General features: G+C 38.1%; 1 protein-coding gene across 28 annotated transcripts in view; it reads right to left on the bottom strand.

Moving 5' to 3' along the window:
- REPS2 (RALBP1 associated Eps domain containing 2) overlaps positions 1–25,792 on the bottom strand; it is a 257,690-nt gene that overhangs the window by 65,593 nt on the left and 166,305 nt on the right. For 12 of the 28 annotated variants that reach the window (XM_056808623.1, XM_056808621.1, XM_056808622.1 and 9 more), the window contains 2 exons: positions 17,680–17,725; positions 14,180–14,316 (listed from right to left, as the gene is read on the bottom strand). The exons of the other annotated variants lie outside the window; for them this stretch is intronic. In XM_056808623.1, coding sequence (XP_056664601.1) covers positions 14,180–14,316; positions 17,680–17,725 — 183 coding nt within the window. The remainder of the gene's footprint in view (positions 1–14,179; positions 14,317–17,679; positions 17,726–25,792) is intronic. 28 annotated transcript variants of the gene reach the window in all.

Raw genomic sequence — 25,792 nt, 5'->3', positions numbered from 1 at the left:
GATGCATGAAGATATCCAACAATGCCACTGTGCAATATTGTCCTGTGACCAGCATCTCAAATGTACTTATTACCTGGAGAAATAATATCGTTAAGAGCCTTCCCCTAACAGGCACCAATGGCAAATCATTGACGAAAATAAAGAAAATGAATTCTAGTCAATAATCCGACAATAACTTCAAATCAAAACCAAAGCACACTCAGAGCTCTCTCTAGACAAACTTCTTGCTCATCCTACAGTTCGCTCAAGGCGTTTGTTTTGAATAGCATCTTCACATACAAAATAAATGACTGACCACTGCAATCAAAGCAATGCAGGAAAATGCTGCTGCCAAATATAATCTGTGGATTCTGGGAAGTCTGAATGTGTTGACTGGGATTAGAGTATTAATGCTAAATGCTACTTTCTTGGCATGCGAGGAGGGCAGGACTTCAGGAGAGTAACTAGTGCTCATGAAAACAAAACAAAATCCCCCCAAAGCAACCATATTTATGATGCAGAGATTGTCAACTGACTCTTGGTCTATTCTTGAAAGCTAACAAGTTGCCTTGCAGTCACATTCTGGCACTGCTTTCTCAAGTCATAAGTTTATAAATGACAATCAGGATATTCAACTGGAAAAGAAACACAAAACCCTGAAAACCAGATTAAATTTTATGTGCAATTTGCAGCATTCTATCATCCATTCTGGAAGTTTTTATGATATGTACCATTGTTTGAGACAGCTACCCAAACCACCAATCTTCTATATTGGTTATACCTAATTCTGGGTTACAGGCAACAAACTATACTATCAAGGTCTACAATCTCCTCTTCTTGACATTTTAATCTGAAACTCTACCATTATCCACTTGTCTCACTGGACTAAGAATTTTCCAATCCCAACAGCAAACACTTTTCATTGATCTAACTAAAGATATATACTGATAACTGTAGCTAACTATGTAGATAGAAATTATTCTACTAACTTCTCTTTTTTTTAAATAAAGCCCTGCCTTATTGAGAAATAAAAACCAACTTTAAGTCATCATTTCTAAAAAAGGGGGTGGGGTGGGGGAGGGCTGACTTGACAAGAAAATACTTTAAGCAACAAAGCCAATATTCAGCAGCAGACCTAATCAGGGGAGGAATGGTTTTTAGACGCAGAAAACATCTCTTGCCCGCTGAGCAAAGAATATTCAAAATAGAGGAGGTGAAGGGGATGGTTCCAAGCACAAAATTTTTAAAGAAGGGTTAAAGGTTTAAGCTAGACTCAAAGGCATTGTCACTTGTATCTACCATGTCAAGTGATCAACTGGCAGGTAAATCATATGCAAAGCTTCAAGTATTCTTACAAGTTTGTAATTTTTAATTCAGCTTACCTAAAGAACTTCTCTTTATAACACAAATCATCTGTTAACTCTCTTTCTCTCATCCAATGTCAACATTGGCCTCACTTTAGAGAATAAACTACCTGTTTGTATTTTTATCCAGAGAATATATGAGTCAGCACATTTACTATCCCACCCATCCGCCCCATGGGATATATTATGTATGTAAATGTGTGTTGTATATATGTGTGCATATGTATGTGTGTGTATTGTGAAGATTGTATTTGGCTCTCCCCTGATTGTAACAATGAAAGATACTTAGCTCTTCCTTCACAGTGAAGATAAATTTGTAATCCCCAGTCTATTTTTAAATTTTAATCTCCAAAAGTGTTAACTCAGTATTTAAAGTAGATCTACCCATTTTAAGGACAGAAAGGTGTTAACTAACCACAAAAGGTATAACTAACTACAAAAGGTGTGAACACCCATTTCATACATTAAGTGGGCAGTCCTGGAGAGGAGCATCTGCTGTGATTGGTAGATGTAAAAAATTAGGGGAGGTGACACAAGAGAAAAAGATCTTTAAATAGAGGAAACAGAGGCACATGGAGATGGATCAATCAAGAACGAAGAGTCACTCGGAGGAGTGACTCGAAGACAGACACTTGAGGAGAGACTGGAAGACAGACACTCAGACTTAGAGTGAAGACACTTGGCTGTGTAACTGGACCCTGGAGAAGCTTGTGCAGGAGAATCAGACTGCTCTCCTCTATACAGTCCCCATGGTGAGTGTAAAAGCTGACTTAGTTTCCTTGCCTTTCTGGAGGTGTGAACCTCCAAGAAAGTCCCATAGTCTTCAGACTCCTTTCCCTTAGCTGGGGCCTTAGAATTTCTACCTGGCTCAGAAGAAGCTGGAGCTTTCTCTCTCTCACCCTTTTTATCTCTTCCTTAATATCTTCCCTCTATTGTAAAGTAAAACTACCATAATTCCACTTACTTGAGTAATTCATTTTGGGATTTAGAAATTAAATCCCTGGTGACCACCAATTAAATATTCAGAGTCTAAAACATAAAAAATTTAACAGTATGTATGTATAAATACATATATATACATATATTCACATACGCATTTATAATCACTGAGAGTTTGAAAAAATATCTGAAGTCCATAATATGTGTTCCCTCTACAAGAAAAGAGTTTGCTCCCTGATGACTACAGATGAACTCAGAACCTAGAAAATATTTAATGTAAATAACCATAATGGTGGTTATCCTTTCTGCACAGATGTCCCTCAATTCCCACATTCAAAAAGGAAAAAATCATTTGAAGGGAAATTAAATACAATGTCTATTGTCCCACTGGCTAATAGTGTGTTATTTTAGTAAAAATTTTAGGTACCTAGTTCTCATGGACATCTTTCAATAGTTTCCCAAAACTCTTCTGTTGGTTTCCTTGTTTTCATTCATTTCAACTCTATTCCCACAATGTCTTAGTCCAGATGATTTCACATCTTCAACCATGCCCATTGGAGCTCCTAATGTAGAATCAGTAAATTTCCTTTCATTTTAGACCTCTTCACCTCCATCTTCTGTCATTCGTGGAGACCTGACTCTCTTTAGAGAATACTAGATCCCTGGTCATCCTTCCCAGTACCAGTTCTACCTTCTTGTATATTCCTCTGCTCCCAGTCTGGAATTACCACTTTCAGACTCTCACTTTAACACTAAGCAACCTCTCCTTCCTTTAAATTTTATTCTTTCCAAATGTATCACATATATTAGGTCATTGTGACCCATTATCTACAAAGGGACAGCCTTGTAGCATATATTTTGCCACCCCAACTCCATTCTTCATATTCAAGAACTTCAGCGTACCTATTGATGATTGCTTACCCTAATTTCCCAGTTCCTCAATATACTTAACTTTCACATTCCTTCACTCAACCTTAGCCACACACAAGGATAATCTGTTTTAATTAATCTTCACACCTTGATCTTGTCATCACACACACTCCATGTTTAAGAAGGCTGAAATTCAGCTATCTGATAATTATCCTTTAGCATTGATTACTCTCTTTGCCTTATTACTCATATATCTGTTCTTCATCCTTGCTAAAATTTCCAATCTCCTCTGCCCCTCTGGTTACATCCTCCTCTACAATTTTAACCCCCCCCCCTCAGAAAACCTGTTTAACTCTATACTATATTCTACTCTCAATCCCTTGGTCCAGAGATGGGAACCTCTGAAACTAGCTGTGTTACCCTAGATGTCACTCGTATCTCAGATAACTCCAAAGAAGATATCAATTAAGTCAGAGAGATTCTGATCAGTGTTGGGTAAAGGGAGTTCTCTCACACTGATGAAATCACAGATCCTTCACTTATTATGACATATTACAGATTATTACTAGGACAGTTTCACACAGATTATATTCTAGTATATATGAAAGACTTGCTATCTGAGCAAGGTTATCAAATTTATTATAATCAATTTAATTTAATATGGGTCTCTATGAACACATACCTTTTTTAAAAGTCAGAAATGACCAAAGTTGGGAGAGAGGAGAATGAGAATATTATTCATATTTCCAAGTTGTTTATAAAGTCAAGGCTAACTTTCCTACCTCCCTGAAGAATCCCAAGGAAATCTGCCAAACATTTGGAACTGATCAGAATGATCAAGAATAAAAAGAAAAAACAAAGCAAAGGTTTCTTAAATGTAGAAAGAATCCTTTTTCATTTTTTGGCATCTTATACTTTTAGCAGACACCTATTTATTTCATTTCCCCACTGTCCAAACATTAGACAGCACCCTATAAAATTAAATATTTCTCTTATGATATAGCTACTATAATACATCTAATATACATTAAAAAAAAAAAACAAGAAAAATCAGGCCTAGAGATGGGAGGTCCTGGGTTCAAATCTGGTCTCAGACACTTCCCAGCTTTGTGACCCTGGGCAAGTCACTTAACCCCCATTGCCTAGCCCTTTCAGCTCTTCTGGCTTGGAACCAACACACAGTATTGTTTCCAAGATGGAAGGTAAGGGTTTTAAATAAAAAAACAAAAAGAAAGAAAAAATCACCCATCTAATATTTATACAATTCTTTCACCATCAAAGCCCTTTGATAGTAAGCAAGCTAAAATCATTCTAAGGCTTAGTTTTCCTACACATAAAATGAGGGATGGAGGGCTAGGGGTGGGAATAAATTACCTTTAAGGTCCCTTCCAATTCTAAAATTCTATGATTCATGTACTCAGTATTTGCTAATTAACCCTCACCTACAAAAATAGATTCTTTTCCCACCTTAGTTAGCTGTCAAAGAAAATAGTGCTATCTTCTAATGCTCCTGAGAATTTCATTATAACTGATTTTCACATTAGTAAATGAATAATGTAGTAGAGGAAGGAAGGAGGGAAACATAGAGTTTAAAATGCCTATCATGTTAAACTGAGAGAGAAGAGCAGATTCTTAATGGAGAGGGGAGAGGGGGGAAGGATGGGAACACACATTTGCATCTACTACATGCCAGGCATTGTGCGAAGCACTTTTGCAAATATAATTTCAGGGCATCTTCACAACAACCCTGCAACGTGGAGCTCTTCTTAGTCCCATTTTACAGTTGGCTTTTATACTTGGTCAATGAGATTCCATATTCATCATCCAAGCCCATCCAAGTTACCCAAAATACAAGTCATGATTTAAATACTAGGTTAGAATTTTCCCTAAGGACACCAGAACTTGATCCCTTCAAGCCATAGGAAGACCTATAGTTTTCCCTCAACCATCAAATTTCTCAAGAGTTGGTTTCATTGGGAGCTTCATCTCTTCCCTACCCATTCACTCTGCAATCTTAAGCTTTTCCCATTATCCTACTGAAATGATGTTTTCAGAAGTTACCCAAATGCCAGATCCAGTGACCTCTTCACAACCTGCCTTCTCCTGGAACTTGATGACCACTTCTATCCCACCCAGCATGTACAGCAAAGAGAACACTGGCTTAGAAATGAAGAGCCCACAGTTTGAGTTCTGCTATTGCTAACTGTGTGACCCTGGGCAAGTCACTTAACCACTTGCCTAGACTTTACCGGTCTTCTGCCTTAGAACCAATACAAGTATTGCTTCTAGGATGAAAGGTAAGGTTAAAAAAAGAAAGAAAGGAACATATAGTTTCTACAACAATAGTAAACCATGTCCTTGGGCTGCTATTCAGCCTGCATCTATGGAGCATGGCCTGGCAAAGCCAAGAGCTATAGGAAGAAGGGAAGCCTTAGGGTCTGTAAGTCATAAACAAGGGGACCCATGAGAGAAGCCAAAAGGGAGGGAGTTGGTGGGTGGGGACAGGTCACCCTCTTTTGCCCATAACTCCTACTGCACCAAAAATATGCAATAAATATAACAGTTTGCTTCGTAAAAGACCTGAAGTGTGCTTGTGGAAGTGAGTGCCAGAAAGGATGGAGCCTGTGAGTTACTTCAAAGTGGAGCCATTTTCTGCCCTCTCACAGATTAATATCACATGAAGAAATGTGAAATTCACATTATGCTCAAATTGTTCATGTTGGAACAAATTCACATTTCCAAAATAAGTATCAGAGTAAAACTGATTGTAGTACTCGGTCTTGGTCTTCCCTGGTCCCTCCTGGTATTGCTTTCCATCCCTACACTTTCTTCTTTCCCTGATTCAGTTTCCAAACCTATATGAAGGATTCTCTGGTTCTACCCTCGGCATCTCTGGCAAACCCAAGATTCTTATTTTCTGTTCTCTGTCACACACCATCTTAGCTGGGATATTGTGGCAGCTCCTCAAATTCAACACGTCAAAAATCAAATTCATCTTCCCCCAAATGATCTCTTGATGTCCCTGTTTCTATTAATCATTCCAAGCTGGCCATTACATTTATCTTTGATCCCTCTTTCCCTCTTGTCTCCAACATCTAAAGTCCTGCCAATTCTTTCTCATCTTTACTGTATTTTCCTTTCCAGGGCCACCACTCAGATTAGAATGATTAGTTAACCTTTCATCTAATTTAATAAAATAGATTGCCAACTGAAATCTTCATCTCCAGTTTCTTCCCTGTGTCTCCCTCCTATTAATGCAGCACGGCCCCAATAAGCCTTGTGTTCTACTCCCTTAAAATTAGAACTACGTTTCTTATAAACTTGAGTATATACTCATGACATTTACTCCATCTGGTAACAATACCACCTCTCAGGCAAATTACTAGAGCTTTCCTGTGTGCCCTGGAATTCTGGGGTAGTTGCACATGACTGTGATAACTTGGGGCAGCTAAGTGGCTCAGTGGATAGAGTACCAGGACCAGGAGTCAAGAAGATTCATCTTCCCAGGTTCTAATCCAGCTTCAGACACTTAGTAGCTTTGTGTTCCTGGGCAAGTCACTTAACCCTGTTTATATCAGTTTTTCTTATCTGTAAAAGAAGCTGGAGAAGAAAAAAGCAAAACCATTCCCATATCTTTACCAAGAAAATCCCAAATGGGGTCACAAAGAATATAATATGACTGTAAAATAATTGAACACAACTACAATCACTTCAGTCCAATATAGAAGAAATGTGGGATAAGGAGAGCATCAGAGCAGCTAGGTGGCACAGTGGATAAAGTGTTCAAATCTTGTCACAGATATTTCCTAGCTATGTGACCCCAGGAAAGTCGCTTAATCCCATTTGCCCTTGCCTTCTGACTTAGAATTGTTTTTAAGACAGAAAATAAGGGTTATTATTTTAAGAAAGAAAGAGAGAAGAGAGAGAGAGAAAGAGAGAAAGAGAGAAAGAGAGAGAGAAAGAGAGAAAAGAGAAAGAGAGAAAGAGAGAAAGAAAGAAAGAAAGAAAGAAGAGAAAGAAAGAAAGAAAGAAAGAAAGAAAGAAAGAAAGAGAGAAAGAAAGAGAGAGAGAGAGAGAGAAAAGAGAGAGAGAGAGAGAGAGAGAAAGAGAGAAAGAGAGAAAGAGAGAAAGAGAGAAAGAGAGAAAGAGAGAAAGAGAGAGAAAGAGAGAAAGAGAGAAAGAGAGAGAAGAGAGAAAGAAGAGAAAGAGAGGAAAGAGAGAAAGAGAGAAAGAAAGAAAGAAAGAAAGAAAGAAAGAAAGAAAGAAAGAAAGAAAGAAAGAAAGAAAGAAAGAAAGAAAGAAAGAAAGAAAGAAAAGAAAGAAAGAAAGAAAGGAAGGAAGGAAGGAAGGAAGGAAGGAAGGAAGGAAGGAAGGAAGGAAGGAAGGAAGGAAGGAAGGAAGGAGAAGGAAGGAAGGAAGGAAGGAAGGAAGGAAGGAAGGAAGGAAGGAAGGAAGGAAGGAAGGAAGGAAGGAAGTATCCCTACACAGGAGAACTGTGCATCTCACTTTAGGGGGGATTACTGGTGTTTGAACACTGTAGATCTTCACCAAGACCCATATCCAAAAGACATGAAGTTAAGATATTTACAATGTCAGGACAGACTCACCCAGATAGACAAAACACAGTAAAGGATAAAAAGAAAGAGGGAGAACTTTACAAAAAAAAAATTCTGCCTATTGATACAGAAAGGCGTAACAATGGAAGTTTCGTGTTTATTCTACCCATCTATTCTAGTAACCCAGCTACATCCTCTCACCCTTACATGGAATTTCCAAACTGTCAATGGGTGAGTTAGGAGTCCTCCAGCCAAGAATTTTTATTGACTATTTTACTGGGTTGGAAAGATTCAATCAAGATCAAGAGCCAGTGTAAGAGATGCTTGCCAAAGGGTGAGTGAATTGCCTTTGGGAAATTATAGCATTCTTTTAATGACTCCAACCTTTTTCTTGAAACAGAGGTCTATCTTTCTAATACCAAATAGATCATAGAAACGTAATACTACAACATCCAGAGAACTGACGTTGCTAATCACTCAGAGAATCACAGAGAAGAACATAGTGGGTATGAGCAGATCAGATTATATCACAAAATGAGGAATAATGCAGGCGGAGCAATATAAAGAATGTTACTGAAGAAAGAGTAAATGATGGAAAGTTTGCAGGCTCCATGGACATCCTCTCAACATCAAGAGCCTTTTGAGGAAGGCATCCAGTATGCTGAGGGGATCAATTTTGGCAATCGTAGAAGAAGAAATGGAGAAGAGTCACACCAGATGGACAGGCATGGAGCAGTTGGCATCTGCAACACTAGAAGTTGGCAACACTACATTGGCAACATCCCAAAAGCACCAGAGTAAAAACATCCCATTCTTCATTTACTTTGTGATGATTCAATGTGCCTTTGTTGCCATTAAAGTTCAAGTCTTCTGATGGGAGTAATATGGTGGAGAAGAACTAGTAATTTTCAAGTTTCGAGATCAATAGGTTTCAGCTTTTAAATCTATCCTGGCCCCTGGCTAGATCCAGTGATTTCTCCTAAAGTGATGGCGAACTTCTGGATATTTGTATAAATTCTCTATATTAAAAAGCATAGGTCTCTGGTTGACTCTGAGACCCATAATCAGAAGGTAAGTTTAAAATCAATAGCCTAAGCAATGATGAGTAGCTCTAGAATTCTTAGGGAGCCACAATCTGGTCATGATGAGTCTAGACTAAATTTTTCTAAAAATTTTTGACTATATGTTATGGGACAGAAATTAAAATCATGGCAAAATCAAAATACAGCAATTATTGTTTGCATAGTTTATATTACTTTAAGGTTTACAAAGTCTTTTACATACATCATCTCAGTGGATAAGAGAGAGAATAGACCAATTACCACGCCATGATTAGCTATTTACTGTGCAATGTCAGCTATAGAATTAAAAACCTGTCAACATTTTGCCTAGGGTTATATATGCTAGATGAGAGTAAGCCAGGAGTAGATAAGTGTGGGTACACAGATAGATAGGTGTGTATAAATGGGCCAAGGGAGAGAGATCTTTGAGTTCTGGTTGGGCAGACACACCTCATTCTTCCACCACAAATTGGGGTGTGGAAAACCTGAGTGAGTAGAGAACGCTTTCATGGACTCAAAGCTAGATCTACAACTCCCAATTATCTCAGGTGTTAAAATACACAGCACCTGCAGCCCACAACACTCCCAAGGACAGGGAAATATTTAACACAATAAAAGTAAAATAAAACACAGATAATACTATGTTTTAAAAATGAAGTCAATATGTAGCCCACAAGGATTATTATATTGTTTGGTTGTCCCTGATTCTTTTGGAGTTTGGCATCATCACTAATCAAAACACAGAGTTACCTAGCCTCTTCTTTAAAAATAAATCTTACTACCTTCTATCAGTATCAATTCTAAGACAGAAGAGCAACAAAGGCTAGGCAAATGGAGTTAAGTGATTTGTCTTGATCACACAGCTAGGGAGGACTGAAGACCAGACTTGAACCCAGGCCCTTCCAACTCCATGTCTGACACTCTATCCACTGTACTATCTAGCTGCCTCCACCTATTCTCTTCTTGAAAATCCACCTTTGCCATTCTCAGAAAATTCTTCTTCAAATAGATTTTCATCACATTGATTTCCATTTACATACATGATAAAGTCTAAATGTCTTGGACTGACACTAGATCACCCAGGGATGTGGAATCTTGTACCAACTTCTAATTATTCTCCTACTGGAACCCTCCAAATACTTAGCGACGATCAAAATGATGTGCTTACAGTCTCCCAAATATACCTTTTAATTTTTTTTAACTTAACTAACTTGTCCATCCCAAAAGGTCTAATTCGGACTTGATGAATTTTTTCTTGATCATTCTGGACTGAATTGATTTCTCCTTCCCCTGAACACCTATTTTTTTTGTTGTTGGCATAATTCACGAGACACTCAATCAAGCAATCAAAAAGCATTTATTAAGCATCCATGATGTGTCAGGCACTTAGATGCTTGGAACATAAAGGCTTTTTTTTAAAGCCCTTTTCCTCAAGACTTTTGCATTCTACTGGGGAAGAAGGGAGAGACAATAACTATATATAAGTGTATGCAAGATATATGTGTACATGTAAATAAAATAAATACAAAGTCATTGGGGGAACTAGAATTGAGATATTATTATACTTTGAGATATATACTTTTGAGATAATATTATACTTTTAGTAAAGGCATTTAAAGGTTTTATGTAAGAAGGTGGTGCTTGAGCTAAATTCTGAAGGAAAGAAGAAATTCTAAGATGCAAAAGGGAGATGGGGATGCATTCCAGGTAATAAGGACAGCCAGTGCAAAAACACCAGGAAAGGATCTGGAGTTTCATGGGAACAGAATAGCAATCGGCCCAGTATGGCTGGACCGCAAGGAATATGGAGGGAAATCATGAAGAAGCCGGGAAATATGATTGAGACCAGGTTGTGAAAAGCTTTAATGGCCCTAGAGGCAATAGGGAGCCACTGAAGTTTACTGAGTAGGGGGATGAAATAGTCATAACTGGATTTTAATGATAAAAATCATTATATATTTTCACCTTACCTTCCAAATGGGTAGGCAATTGCCTTCAAAGAAAGGATTTCATTCTAATACTTGTTTCTGCCTCCCAGAACATCTAACTTATACATAGTTGTTGATTGATTCATCTTCTAGTAACACCAAATTGCTAGCTAATTAGTCCCTTTTATAAGGGACACATCTTTTGACCTTATTAACAATGTCTTTCAGAAAAGAAATCTTCCTGAAAAACTTAAACACCACAAAGCCTATAGAACAAGACCTACAGAGACAAGGACTAAGGAATTTACAGGTGGGTCAACACAACTGAACCAAAAGGAGCCAGAATTCATTTCCTTCATTTTATACAGAACACCAGTGGGTGAACTGGTCATATCAGGGGTCATGTAGAAAAGAGGGTAGAGAGATGGTTGGCTGGCAGGTAAACCAACCTAGATATGTCAACTAGACACAGATGTTAAGTTCCTTGCTAGAGACATCAAAAAAATGTTAATAAAGAAAGAAAAGATCAGGGTAAAATATGTTTTCATTATTGTACACATACAACCTAGAGCAAATTGCTTGCTATCTTAAGGAGAGGGGAGGGAGAGAATTTGAAACTCAAAATTTTAGAAAACAGATTTTTAAATGATTTTGACACATAATTGGGAAATATAACATATTACATTCTTTAAAAAGAAAGTCTCTACCCTTAAGAAATTCACCTTTGTTGAATTAATAACTCATTTTTAAGTGTGAATACCCACTCTGATAAGTTCACAGATCTCCTGAAGTCCTTAAGTAGCATCCAGAAAATGATAACATGGATTAGTGATACCCAGGATTTACGGTTCAGGTTTCCCACTTACTAGCCCAATAACACAACCTGACCTGGGAGCCTCAGGCAGTTCATCTGTAAAATGAGGATATTATTGGCACTACCCACCCACAGGATCATTTGATGGATCCAATGATGTGTACATTGTATATATACACATATATGTGTGTGTATGCACAATATGTAAAGGGTTCTTCGTCTTAATCCTATCAGTGCCAACATGATGTGTGCATTGCACTACTGATGAGAAGTCAGAAGACTTGCTATCAGTCTTCTGGCAGATACGTTTATATTTTTTAATCATTATTTTTACCTAGAAATAAGTTTATTGTGATTTCTTTTTCTTTAAAATAATATTCTTTGTTCCAAGAAATGCCTCTTTAGAAGAAGGAAAGGGAAGATACTGAGGGAAATTTGGGTAATATAAATTTTTATTTTTAAAGAATTACCACACATTCCTACCTCTCTTTTAGTGTCTTTCTAGTCTTAAAGACATATCTTTTGCTCAGTCATCTAGGCTTAATTTCTACTTGGTAGGTCATTCCTTTTTATGTTTATGGTGCATGTGAGCTCAGGATTCTTAATATCAATTAGGATTCAGAGGCAGTGTGTATGTTGGTAGGACCTGAGAATGCTGTTCAAATGCAGCATCCGAACATAAAATAAAAAAGATCTCTAAGACCAGGCCCCAGACCACTCTTGATTTAACACAACTTCATTTAGGCAGTTCCCTGGAGCTCATTGCTAGGAATCCTGACCTTGGAGTCATGGGCGATTGAATTCATAATGAGTGTTGTCATTCTACTATGATCGCACTTTCTGTATCCATTTACGTAGGTGAATTTTTGACCAAAAGAAAAAAAAGAGGAGCAGGAATTCCTCGGTCCAGCATCTCCTCATTCCAGGTCTTCTCAAGAACCCTTCGGGGTGCAAACTACCTCTCTGGATCTCATTTCTCTTAGGGCAGATATCCTGCAATTCTAAGTAAGCATGCTCAAAGTCCTAGTGATTAGGGTTAAGGCCCCGAGGATGTTTCCGGACTGTCAAATACTTCTTTAGAAGAAAGTCCCTGAAACAGTCTTCAAAAGCTCTGGATTTAACCATGAATGAGGTACTCGTTTCACTGCATTTTTTCAATCATTTGCAGCTACTCCCCGAGTCCGGCAGATACTAGTCTTTTCAAGGATGCATTCCCTTAGGGAGGGGAAAAAGTGTTAAGTAGCAAATCAAATTGTTATCTAATGACGGCATAGGAGCCAGAATCGAATTTTACTCCCCACCTCTCCCCCCCAAAAAAAGAACTCTGGTGAATAACGGTGTCAGTTTCGTGATGAGGTCCCGCCTGGGCCATTCAAATGACCCATGTGTAAAGCAAGTAAGACAAGCTGGCCTCCACCCCAACCAAGAAGTTTAGGACAGATATTTGAGCCGAGCAAGGAGAATCTTTTCTAAATGGAGAAAACAGCAACAATTTGAAAAATCACAGGAGCGGCCGGATTGTTAAACTAACGCAGGCTTGTACAGGGCTCCAAGAAATAATCCTATTCGCAGTTTATTTATTACATTAGATGAAAGAAAGGACTGTTTGAAGCCCAAATCGCAATTATGGCGCCAATAAACCCAAATCATTGCCACTACAGAAAAGACGCTCTCCGGGTAGACCTAGAATACCGCTAGAATAATAATAACAATAATAGCGAGCATGTATCTAAATACATAAATTCCCCACCACGCTAGGAGGCAGGTACCATCTTTATTCTTATTGTATAGATGAGGAAATTGGGTCTTCAGGAAGTTAAGGAGCTTGCCCAGGGTCCCAAGACAATGAGGCAGTATTTGAATTCAGGTCCAACTCCAACTCCAGCATTCTCCACTCTAGGTCCCCTAGCTATCCCCCAAGGGTGTCCAGGGAGGATACCGCCCCTCCCTTTCCCCCTCCCCATCCACCCTTTTATACCCTTTGGTCTGAATTGTGGAGTGAGCAATTTGGGGGAGGGTGGAAAGGAACAACCCTTGGAGCTACCTCAGTGATCTCTCCTTATACATTAAGCCCAGGTGGCAATTCTATGCATCTACCCAGCACTTCCTACCCTTCCTCCTCCTCCCAAGGTGGAAAAGAGAAAAAAGAAAAGAAAAAGACTCAACCACACTCTAGATACGGAAGTAGCAAGATCAGAACCAAAGGAAAACGGACTTTTTGCCAACAAAAGTGTTGCCTGGACCTCCCAATGGAACTACGTCCTCCTCTTACAGAGGAAGCAATAACGGGGAAACCAAACTGAAAGGAAAATGCAATCTGTGAATGAAAGAATTAGAAGGACCCAAACAGCAACCATCCATTCTGTCAACTATCCAGTTTCAAAGAATATCCCAGCACTGAAATTGGGGAATGTCACATTGCTTGACCCCCAGCACCTCTGGGACACCTTCCCAAGACATATCTAAACCTAAAACTTTAAACCTACACACTCTTCCCAAGACATATCTAAACCTACAAAATGAGGCTATTCTCCCCTAAAGGAACTGAACAGCACCATCCAAATGGATGTTTGTTTTACTGTTTTACTCTTGATTTCCACTACCAAAAGTATGTCTTTCCGCTATGAAACCAAAAGAACGTGCTAAGGGAAGAAAAGGGCAACTTCACCTGGAGCATTTGCCTGGAAGACTTTATTCAGATCCAAGGAGGAGGCTCTGGAATGAGATTTCTGTGGTCTCGGTGGGGGAGTGGGAGGTTCCTCGACCCTTTTCATGGCCTCTTCTAGAGATGTGTTAGAGTAAGATCTGCAGCAAAATAAGGGAATAGCAAAAGGAAGATAGCAATAGTTTCACTCTCTAGTGTTGGAATTGAGAGAGGAAAGATAATATCCCAAAGACTTGGCCAAGTGATGTCACGATCTTGAAAAGCAAATTCCCATGGACAGGGCAATGATCTCTCCGATTCAACTCTGAAATGAAGTCATTGGCCTGGTCCATCTTGAGCCCTAAATGTCCATCCTTTGTGCTGTGAGGGGAGGGGAGGAGAATGGGATGTAAATTCACAAGCTGTTACTGCAACTATACATAACGTTAAAAATAGAAACAAGTTGAGCAAATCTTCATTGGAACACATCCTCATTTACCACAAGGATCACATGGCATTAAGCAAGTCTTTTCTTACTCACAAGGCATGCACCCTATAGTGACTAGAAGGATCACGAGGCAAAATTCAGAGTAGAAAGGAAATAGGACCAGATACAACCGAAGAGCACAGAAATCAGGATTCTTTTTATTTCAAGTAACAGTCCTTATTATTACATTTTAAGCTATATTCTATTTCCACATAATACCTCCAGCAGTCTGGTTTATGTAGCTCAACCCACTATGAACCAAGTAGAAAAATAATTCCTAGCAGGATGACATCAAAATAAGAATCTCCATCATTTTGGATCTTACCCCATCCCTGAGCCTATTCAAGAGCCTCTTTTTTTTAACGAAATTACATTCTCTAGAGTTTGTCAGATAATAGAGCTAGAATCTAGGAAATAGCACAAATCTAGTCTTTTCCACTTATTCTTTAAATGACCTGGATTAGGGACCTAAACTAACAACTGGATGGTAAGTTGGTTCTCCGGTTTAAAAAGGGGAGAGGGAAATAAGACACTTTACTTGGAAGGGTGCTTTTAGCACAAACAAATATAAATAAGTTGCTTTGGTGAGTTGGATGGAAGCATTGCTAATAATTCAAATTCCATTAAATATCATGAAGTTCTTCTTGTTGTATAAGTGGAGATTTTGAACCTTTTGTTCCTTAGTATCTCCCAAAATTCCCTTTAATCCTCCTGTGCCTCCATGTTTGGGTGATCACATTATTGTTTTATACATTCTGTAGCTCCTCCCTCTTCCTCTCTTCTTTCACAAGCAGGCTGGATTAGCACCTTTTTTACCTAGTTCTTATTTTGCTTTAGTTATTATTAATAAAACTTTATAAAATATAATAGTTATTGAATATTAATTTTAATCTTTACATTGTTCTAGGCAAAGGAATTACTATTATAGCAAGGATGTTTTTGCTGAATAAGCTTTTGAGATTTCTTTTGCTTCAGTCAAGGGTTTTTTACATTTTTGTTTTGTTTTGATTTCTTGCAAGGTTGCAATCTTGCTTAAAATCAGCACTAACAAGGTGTTACACTTGCAGTAACACCTTGGGCATAGCAGAAAAAGCAGGTGCCGGAGCCAAAGTATGACCTAAGAGTATCCCAGGAGTTTTTTACCAAAGATGAGGGGAATTCAGACAAAAGAGGGCTAGTTTTTTAATAGTTATTTTCAAAACCAAGGAAGAATCTGAGGCTTTCTCTAAAAGTTAAAACAGTTTATGGCAAATTTAATCTTAATGACTTTCTTCATTCTAAAAAAACATTTGCACATCCTTCCCTTCAACAAAAAGTAAGACTGGTTCCATTTTATTTCTAAGCACATGAAAAATGATGAATATACAGATGAAAGCCTATCAAAAAAATTAAGCCTACTTGCTTTACTATTAATATTTAATTGCAGCTAAACTCAAGTTTTAGGTGGAGAGCAACAGAAAAGAGTTTGTCATCATTGATCTAGAACCCTAATGTCTAAATATTAATCTAAAGTTGTTGAACAGAAACTGTAAATATGGATCTAATTAGATCTTTAAGGCCAAAAGCCCTGGCATTCATGTTTCAGTCAAATTTGTCTATTTAAGTAGCTTAATGGATTTCTGACAATCAAATGAGAGAACATTTATTTATTAAGTGCCTACGACACTGTGGGTTCTTTAGACATGCTTGTTCTCTTCCCCAAAACCACTCTCTTCTTCCTCATTGATGGATTATACTATTCTGGAATTGCAGAACACACATAGTTAATCTATGTATTAACCTAGTAAATTAAACCTCAGAGGTGGCCAGGAACTAGCTCCTTGACCAAGCAATCCTTTTCATTTTTGAATGAAATGGAGATTCCATACGAATGGCTCATTATCAAAAAGATTTTTTAAATTTACTTGATGATAATGGAATTTGAAATAGGGTGATCATAACTTCACTATATGAAAGGTTTTTCAATGTATGGTGAATAGATTATATCATCATATATAGATATAGTGCATACATCAATAGAGAATTACTTTATGTTGGATCATGTATACTTTGCTTTAACAAAAATCAATTTGAAAGAGATCATACTTAAGCATAATTAACATTGGAGAAGAGGGGAATGGCCCTCTACTTCTGAAAGAATGACAAGATGTCTTTAGATAACCAGGACATCCTAATATATTTACAATAGGATTTTATTTGCTCATTTCTCAGAAACCTGTTTACTGCATATAAGCAATTTCATGAGAAGGTTGGGTACTCTTCAAAGACTAGAATCAAACCAGAAAACACAAGCATAATTTGGAAATCTGGTTCTTGTGGGCATAGGGCCAGCCTATCATCTGCTTTGACATCTGCTTTTACAATTTTTAAGATCATTCGTTTTGGTCTGAACTACACCGATTAGTCTAATTTTTCTCCTTCTACTCTGTTCTTATTTTTTGTTCTTTCCACTTGTAGGATAAGCACTGAATGCAAAAGGAATAATGTATGTTTTATATAGCTTACTTTCCTGACTCTGAAAAAGAAAAGACATCAAGATATACTCCGTGGTAATAGGTGACTTCCCTCCTCCCTCTTTCTTTAACATTGAGGAATTCATTTTTGTTATAAAATCACACTTTAGTGTTAATTTTAATGATTACTTCCTTCTACCCAATTTGTTTTCTCCATTTACTTCTCCATCCTAAATCCATGGAGTAGTACATTACATGCAACCTTATCCCAAAAGAGGATGGAGAAAAATTATTCATTTTTAGTGCTAACATAAACCAGGCTCCATCATCTACTCGGGGTCACTACTTGTGTTCCGCATGCAGTTCATCACTGATGAAATGACATATCCGTGTATTTATTTGCAACACAAATATATTCATGTATTTGTGGCTTTTGAAATTATATCTAGATGTACATGGAAATGTACATATACAGATAGAGACATACAAGTGAAGGATGGGGATGGCAGGTTTGATTTCTTTGTTCCCCAAGTAGAGATGAGGCAGACATCAAGCTATTGACACAGAAATCAAAGAAACACTACCTGGATCTCGGTCTTGCTCTGAGAGTGTTCAAGTCCTTGGGAGTAGCTGAAACAGAGATTATTGCTATTTGCTTTGGTTCCACTTACGCCATGACAAACCCAGAGGCTTATCTGCTGCACGAGGGCTATCAAAGAACACACCAACTGATAATGAGGAGGCTCCAACACGGAGTGACTTGATGGCTTCCTTTTTTCCCCCAAGAAACTGAAATTCTGTTTCCAAAATCAGAAGCCAGAATTGAAAGGAAAAGGTCCAGAACATTTTCCCACTTATCACTTCAGACCCTTATAGATGACATTCAAATTCTGGGTTAAACAAGTGACCTTCATCGAGTTATCAGTTAGCATTTAGGACTGAGAAGACTTGGGGCCCATTAAGACTCTCAGCTGTCAAAAGCATTTTCCAAGCCCACCCCCAGGAGGGGCTCTCTCAGGCCACTTATTTTGTCCCTAAGCTGTGATACCCCAACTCTCTGCTGTGGGAAGCATCCGAGGACCGGTTGTGTATAAGAAATGAGCATCGTTTCATAAAGAAAGAAAACTGGGACGTGCAGTTTTTCTTGAAAGTAAAATTGAAACTGTGTGATTGAGATCTGGACATGTAATGAAATGTAGTGACTCAGGAAAAGACACTTTTAAAAATCCAGTCTAAAAATCCAGGCACTTCTACAGGAGAGGCACAGAATCATAAACTACGGCCGTTAGCCCCCAATTCCATCTAGCTCCTCTCTCAACTCCATTGGAGGGGGGGGGTGATATCCTTCTACCTCCTTCTGGTTAAAAGCAGCCAACAAGCACTTTCCATTGGGGTTTCACCACTTCCAAAGGACAATCAGAAAGGCCAAAAAGGGAATGTGCACACTCTGAAAGTGCTGACTCTGAATCCCTGGAAAAATTCCATGTAAGAAAGCTAGTTTGTAGGAAAGCAAGCACTGCGTTTTCTATTCTATCCAGGTTCTCTATTCACCCCTAAACTTCACCCCACCTTCTTTTACTTTGCTTCAAGATGCAAACCCCCTAAAAAGGATCTGAATTCATTGTGTTCATTAAAAATCGGATGCAGAACTATTCATTTGAGGTTGTTAGGAGAAAATGAAGAACTACCGCATAAAGTAAACTGCTAGAACTCACTGCTTATTCCTATAAGATATATTTTTTTAATAGAGATAAGAAAGGAAATTCGAATTTATTAAGCATCAAGTATATGGCAGGCGTTGTGCTAAGCACTTTACAAATAGTACATTTGATTCTCACAACAATCCCGGGAGGTAGGTGCTATTATTCCCATTTTACGGTTGAGAAAACTGAAGCCAAGATGAAATGACTTGCCATGGGAAATACAACTAATAAGTTCCTGCGGGTAGATTTTGAGAGAGAGAGAAGAGAGAGAGAGTCAAGAAATACACAGAAAATCAATATATCTTTAGCAAGTAATTTCAATCTTCAAGGGCTTTGAACCACTGAGATATCCTCCAGCTCTAGACTTATGATCCTATAGTTTTATGACCCTCTATGACTATGCCTGCCTCTAACCTTCACCCCCCCCCCAAAAAGAGTCCATATACTAACTAATCTGTGGTTTAAAAAAATGATAAGCTGTCACATCTCCCAAAAAAGTTCTCAAGCTATAATAAACTTCCCTTTCCTATATCCTTTGACATACTGATGAAAGAAGAGCTTTGCTGTTGATCCTTCCTATACACATTTCCCCAGGCATGAAAGAATAATGTCTGGTGGGAAGAATCGTTCCCCATCTAGCTGGCACTACAAGCCCAGCTCATCCATATGAGAGGTGGACATGCTAGGCTTACTTCAAGGAGAGTCCAGTAATGGACTGAAATACAAGCCAGACAGCTGATCAGATCCTGCTCTGCCCTACATCACATCCTTCTTTAAAACTGCAGCGGTTCAGAACCAATTCCTCACCTTCCAATGTACTGAAATTTATGGTCTTCTAAATGGTACAGAATTACCTTTCTTGGGTTTTCTTGACCCCTCTTTGCCAAAATATTTGCTAGAATGTAGAATGTAGAATGGGATAGAGGAGGCTAATTTAAGGATGGTAGAGAGAAGTGGGCCAGGAGTGTGTGTGTGTATATATTGAATTATGATTAGGTAAAAGAAATATGTGATGAGCAATGAAAATAGCACCAGATTAGGAATCTAGAAATTTAGATCAGTCTCTACTTTAACTGACACTGGACAAAATACAACTTTTTCTATTCCCATTCAACAAATGAGGATCTTGGAGGATTGTTGAAAAAGAGCAGCAAAGATAAAATTTTATGTGAGGATATTATAAAAAGTGGAAAAGTTGAGCATATAAGAATGTTGAGTAGTACCATAATAGCTCATTTATTGAGAGGTCAAATTTCTTATTTAATTTTCTTGAAAAAGCCCTTTATCTTTGGTGCCTCTGTTTCCTCTTCTCTCCCCCTCTTCTAAATATTGTAATCTTGCTTCTGACTTGATCACTCAACTGAATCTGCTCTCTTCAAAGTTACCAATGTTAGTTGTTAAATCTAATGGATTTTCTCAATGCTCATCCTTCTCGACCTCTCTATAGTATTTGACACTATTGATGACTTTCTCTTCTGGCAAACCCTTTCCTTTCTGGGTTTTAAAGGCTCATCTCTCTTAGTTTTCCTCATGACTATCCAATGGTTTTTCAGTCTCCTTTGCTGGACCTTTATACAGGTCTTGCTCATTAAATATGGGTGTCCCTGAAGGCTCTTGCCTGAGCTCTCTTCTTTTTTCTCCCTATGACCTTGCCCAGTGATGATAATCAGCTCTCATGGGTTTATCATATCTATGCCAATAATTCCCAGATTTGCATATCTACTCTTACTCTCTCTCTCTCTCCTGGTATGCAGGAATGAATCACCAGCTGCTTGTTGGACATTTAGATGTCCCCAAATCATCTCTAACTCAACATAACTGAAATGACACTTGTTCTCTTCTCTTCTCTTCCCCCAAAACATGTTCTTCTGATTTTCCCTATTAACATAACAGGGCCTCCGAATTATCTAAGCATGCAAAATGAGTCTTATCTTTGTTTTCTCATGCTCATTCACAGGTATACAGCAGCCAAATCTTGTCCTTTTTCTACATAACTCCCTGAGTTATTACAGTATCTTTCTATGGTATCTTTCTACTCTGTCCCATACTCCACAGAACTGCCAAAGTAACTTCTCCACTCATGAAAGAAAGCCCTTTACCACCTTGGCCCTTTCAATCTTTTATTTTCCTCTTTCTTTGTCTTTTTTTAACATATTATTTTTAAAAGAAGTTTATAGCTTGTCTTGCTGATTCAAAGTTTACATACAAACCTGAATAATTTAATTTTAAACATCTTTTAATTTTAAACATTTTATATACACTGTATACTACAAATAATAGGCAGAATTGATGGCACCAATTTTTAAACATGAAATGACCTATACTCAAAAATAATTAGCAACATTTTGGTTAGCTTTTAAAAACTAGAACTCTACAATAATCATTGGTTAAGATCCAGACTCCCAGATGAGTCTTGAGACATTGTCCTTCTTTCCTTCTTTCTTCTCTCTCTCTTTAAAACCCTTATGTTCCATATTAGAGTCAATACTCTATTGGTTCCAGGGCAGAAGAGCAGTAAGGGCTTGGAAAAATTGGGGTTAAATGACTTGTCCAGAGTCACACAACCTGGGAAGTATCTGAGGCCAGATTTGAACCTAAACTTCCTGTCCCTGGGTCTGGCTCTATATCCACTGAGTCACCAAGCTTCCCTGTCCTTTGCAATATTTCCATTCATCTTATACATTTACTCAAACCCATCATAATGACCTACTAGCTGTTCCTCACCAACAGCACTTCATCTTCTTTTTTGGTGCTTTTTTTCTGCACTAGCTATTCCTTAAAGCGTCCTAACCTCTGCCCATGAGAATTCCTGGCTTCCATTAAGACCCAGCTCAAGCACTGCCTCTGATTGGAGGCCTGTCATGGTCCCCTCTGGGTGCCAATGCCTTTTTCTCTATGGTTACATTCCATCTGCTTCATAATTAGCCATCCTGCATGATCCACCTTTTGGCTCTACATCATCTCCCCCATTAGAATGGAAGCATTTTAAAGACGGGGACTCTATATTTTTTCATCATCTCCTCATTACTTGACACAGTGCCTGACCCATAATAGGTGCTCAATAGAAGTTTATTAATTTATTATTGATCCGAGGAAAACAACGGTAAATGGCAGATAACCCAGAAGTCCCCGACTAAGAGAAATCATGTCATAAGTCTCTGAAAACAGAGGCACAGTGAAGTGTTATGGTGCTGGGAAATGGGTAAGAGCCTGAAAGTCAGGAGACCTGGGCTTCAATCGCAGCTTTTCTTCCTATTGTCTAGCCACTGACTTTCTTGTATGTAAAATGCAGATTAAGGGAAAACTTAACTCTCTTGTTTCGCCATGATTTCTTCCTAGGGCAACATCTTGGGATAAAAGAAGGGGAAGTCTATTCTGGCCCAACATGTGGAGAAGGAACAGTTGATTTTGAGTCTAAAGATACCAGATTCCCCAGTGGCTATCTGGGCTGGACCCATCTGGGTTGGAACAAGGAGTCTGAAACATATGAGTATGACCCTGACTCATACTAAGCTTGTCTGGGGAAGTTTCATCTAGAAAAGGAAGGGGAGGAAGAGAGAGAATCGTGATAGTTATATTTGAAAGAACTTCGTGTAGAAGAGGGATGGGACTTTTTCTGTTTGTCCCCAGAAGTTAGAAATAGGACTTAGAAGTAAATGTTACAAAATAGACCGTGAAGAGAAACTTCCAACTCTGAGAGCTATGCTAGAATGGGCAGAGTGCAATCAGGAGACTGAGTCCCCCCAAATTCTTAAGGTGGTAGAACTACATAGGATGGATTTTGTAAGAGGAGATTCTTATTCAGATAAGACTAGGACTTCTGAGGTCTTTCTCTAAAACCTTGTGACTCTGAAATTCCGTGATTCTATGAGTTGTCAAGAAAAATTAAAATTACATTTGATGTGCATTAATGAATTAGATAATATCTTCTAGAAAGATTTCCATCCAAAATTGTTTGAAACTTTAAAGTATTTCCACTTAAAATGGTAAGTTTCAGTCATCTACAAAATTCCTTCTATAGAACACTTCATTACCCACAATGCCAATAGTTAAATGATGTGTTATATTATTGCTCTCAGACATTATTATTTCTAGGGGAGGAGAAAAATAAATGTTTCTCTGCCAATTCAGCCTCATAATTTCTTTGCCCTCCACCCCCCAAACACAATTAAAAATGAAGCAGGTTTGATATATTCCAACAAGCCACAGACCCCCCTGACCCCCCACCCAAAAGACTTACAGAATACTTGGGCAACAAGGTTAGAGGAATATTAAAATACTCTAAATTTTGAGTCAGACAACATTGGTATGAATCTTTGCTCTGCTCCTATATACCTTGGGCACCTTTTAGGGACCTCAGTTTATAATTAAGGGGTCAAACTGGACCATAGGCCAGTAAATTATAGCCCTGAGGCCAAATCTGGTCCACCATCTGTTTTGTGCAGTCCACAGTAAATTCTACCCTTAGCTTAGTTCACAAACCTAACAAAAATAGATGGTGGACCAGATTTGGTCAGTGATCTATAATTCGCTGCCCATGAGCTGGACCATCATTCAGTGGCAGGTGGCTAACAGTAGATAGAGTGGAGGTTTAAAAGACCCAAGTTCAAATATGACCTCAGACACTTACAAATTGTTGGGTTCCTAGAAAAGTCACTTAACCTTTGTCGGCCTCAGTTTCCTCACCTGTAAAATCATGATAATAATATAGCATTTACCTCTCAGAGTTATTGTGAGGATCAAATGAGGCCAAATCTGTAAAATATTTAGCACAGTGCTTGGCACATAGTAGATACTTAATAAATGGTTCCCTTACCTTGCTTGTTCCCCTTCCAGCTCAAAATCAATGATTGTATGAACTGTCCTATTATATTTTCATAACAGCCTCTAGGACCAAGATGATTGGGTGATACAGTTTATTTATGCAGAAGGTGGAAAATTCCACAGTATCCTTCTCAAAGTAACTTACTTGCTATTCACAGATGTACAGGGAGTGCTGCTATTCATTTGAACAAAAGTATAAAAATTAACTGACATGTAATAGCTTTCACCTGAATGAGAGATGGAGGGGTGTGGAGGAGGGAAGAGCTGCATCACAAAGGCCATTGGAAAAAAAATAGGTGATGGCTTTCCTGAAATATTGTAGAGTCCCCGTCTTTGCAAGGGGAAGAGATTGCATGTAGGCATCTCACAATGTTCCTTTTTCAATAAAAAATTAGTCCTGAAGTTCAACAACTTAACCTTAGAAATAATGAAAAGCTCATTGGGGTTACAAAACACTGTCTTTAAGGTTCTAACAAAAGCAAACAACTACACCAAGACACCGATGGGAAAATATTACCAGTTTTATATATACAGATCTAGATGGATAATGTCTAGACTTGTGATTCCATTGGTTTAGGGAGCTCCCAGAAAAGGAAACTCTCTTTACCAATGCAAATCCATTTTTTTCTCTGCAACATATAACTAGAACATCAGGAAAACTTCCAGGGTCACATAGTTGGAAAGCATCCTAGTCAGGACTTGAACTGAAGGCTTCCTGATTCTAAGTCCAACTCTCTATCCATTATACCAATACTGATTCTATTAAATAAAATGTGTCTGTATATGTGTGTTTGTGTAGCATAAAGAGCTCTACATTCATATTAGAAAAAATAACAGAAGCAAAAGACTAAAAATAAACCATATGTATCCAATTAATATTAAAACAAATTCAGATATAATTTTATCTTGAAGTCATGCCTCTGGTCACTGGTTTTTATTTAAATTTTATTCTAATATGCTACTCCCGAGCTAAAATCCATGAAGAAAACTATTTTTGAGATTAATTTGAGCATCCTTCATGAGGTTTTTTTCTTATATAAGCAATATGTGTCCCCTTTCACGATAAGACAAACATGGAAATATGCATTACTGATAGCATATTACCTAATGGCTCAGATTGCAAAATGTCAGAAAATGGTTATTAAAAATTGTGTCTAGGGGCAGCTAGGTGGCTCAGTGGATAGAGCACTAGGTCTGGAGACAGGAAGTCCTAGGTTCAAATCTGACCTCAGACACTTCCTTGCTGTGTGACCCTGGGCAAGTCACTTAGCTCCAATTACCTAACCCTTACCCCTCCTTCTACCTTGGAACCAATACCTAGTGTTGATTCTAAGAGTGAAGGTAAGGATTTAAAAAATTGTATCTACATGTAATTGGAGAGAAATAATTGAAAGTGAAAATAAATTAATTAAATCATAATTTAAAAATAAAAGTGAAAATTAATTAGATCATAAAACCACAGACCATGTAAAATTGGCTACATGTGCCACATTAACATGCTAAAATTTCTTAAAGTCAGGAAATCATTAAGAGTATCATCTACTACAGTGAGAGAAGATATTTTCTTAATGCTGCAACAAGATGGCATTTCACCCTTCAAATAAAATGACCTGTAGTAATGGCATGATATAAACTTAACAAAGACTTATAAAGGCCCATTGCAGTTTGAGGATATCAAATATAGGAGGGGGGGGATCCATTAAAGACATTTGGCCTAAACCAGCATAATTTTTCTGTACTAAGAATGAACTTAGTAACACTTTCTCTGGTCTAATTTCAAATAACTAAATGGTAGGATAGAGATAGGAGGGGTGATCCCTATAATTTGGAGGAACTCCTTTTGAGATACAAGCTCAGTTTTTCCTTTCTTAATGCCATTGTCCAGATCATAAACTTGAAAGCTAAATCATTTCTCTTCCTGCTCTGGGCTGCAGCCTGAAGTACTATTGACCTACTTAATTCCAACAGATAAATGCCACAGTTTCACATTGTTTGAAGAAAGAACATGATCAAGATAACAAAAATGAAAACACCATCTTGTTTCTGTGTATTGACAAGGCCAGATATAAAACAAACCAAAAACAAGCAAACAAACAAAGAAAAATCCAGGACAAAACCCATCACAAGGTAGCCCCCAATTAGCCAATTTTGGCTCATTGCGGACTCAGTT

Source organism: Monodelphis domestica, chromosome 8, assembly GCF_027887165.1.
Source record: "Monodelphis domestica isolate mMonDom1 chromosome 8, mMonDom1.pri, whole genome shotgun sequence".
In the NCBI taxonomy this organism is placed as follows: domain Eukaryota; kingdom Metazoa; phylum Chordata; class Mammalia; order Didelphimorphia; family Didelphidae; genus Monodelphis; species Monodelphis domestica.
This window is presented reverse-complemented; position numbering and strand designations above follow the sequence as displayed.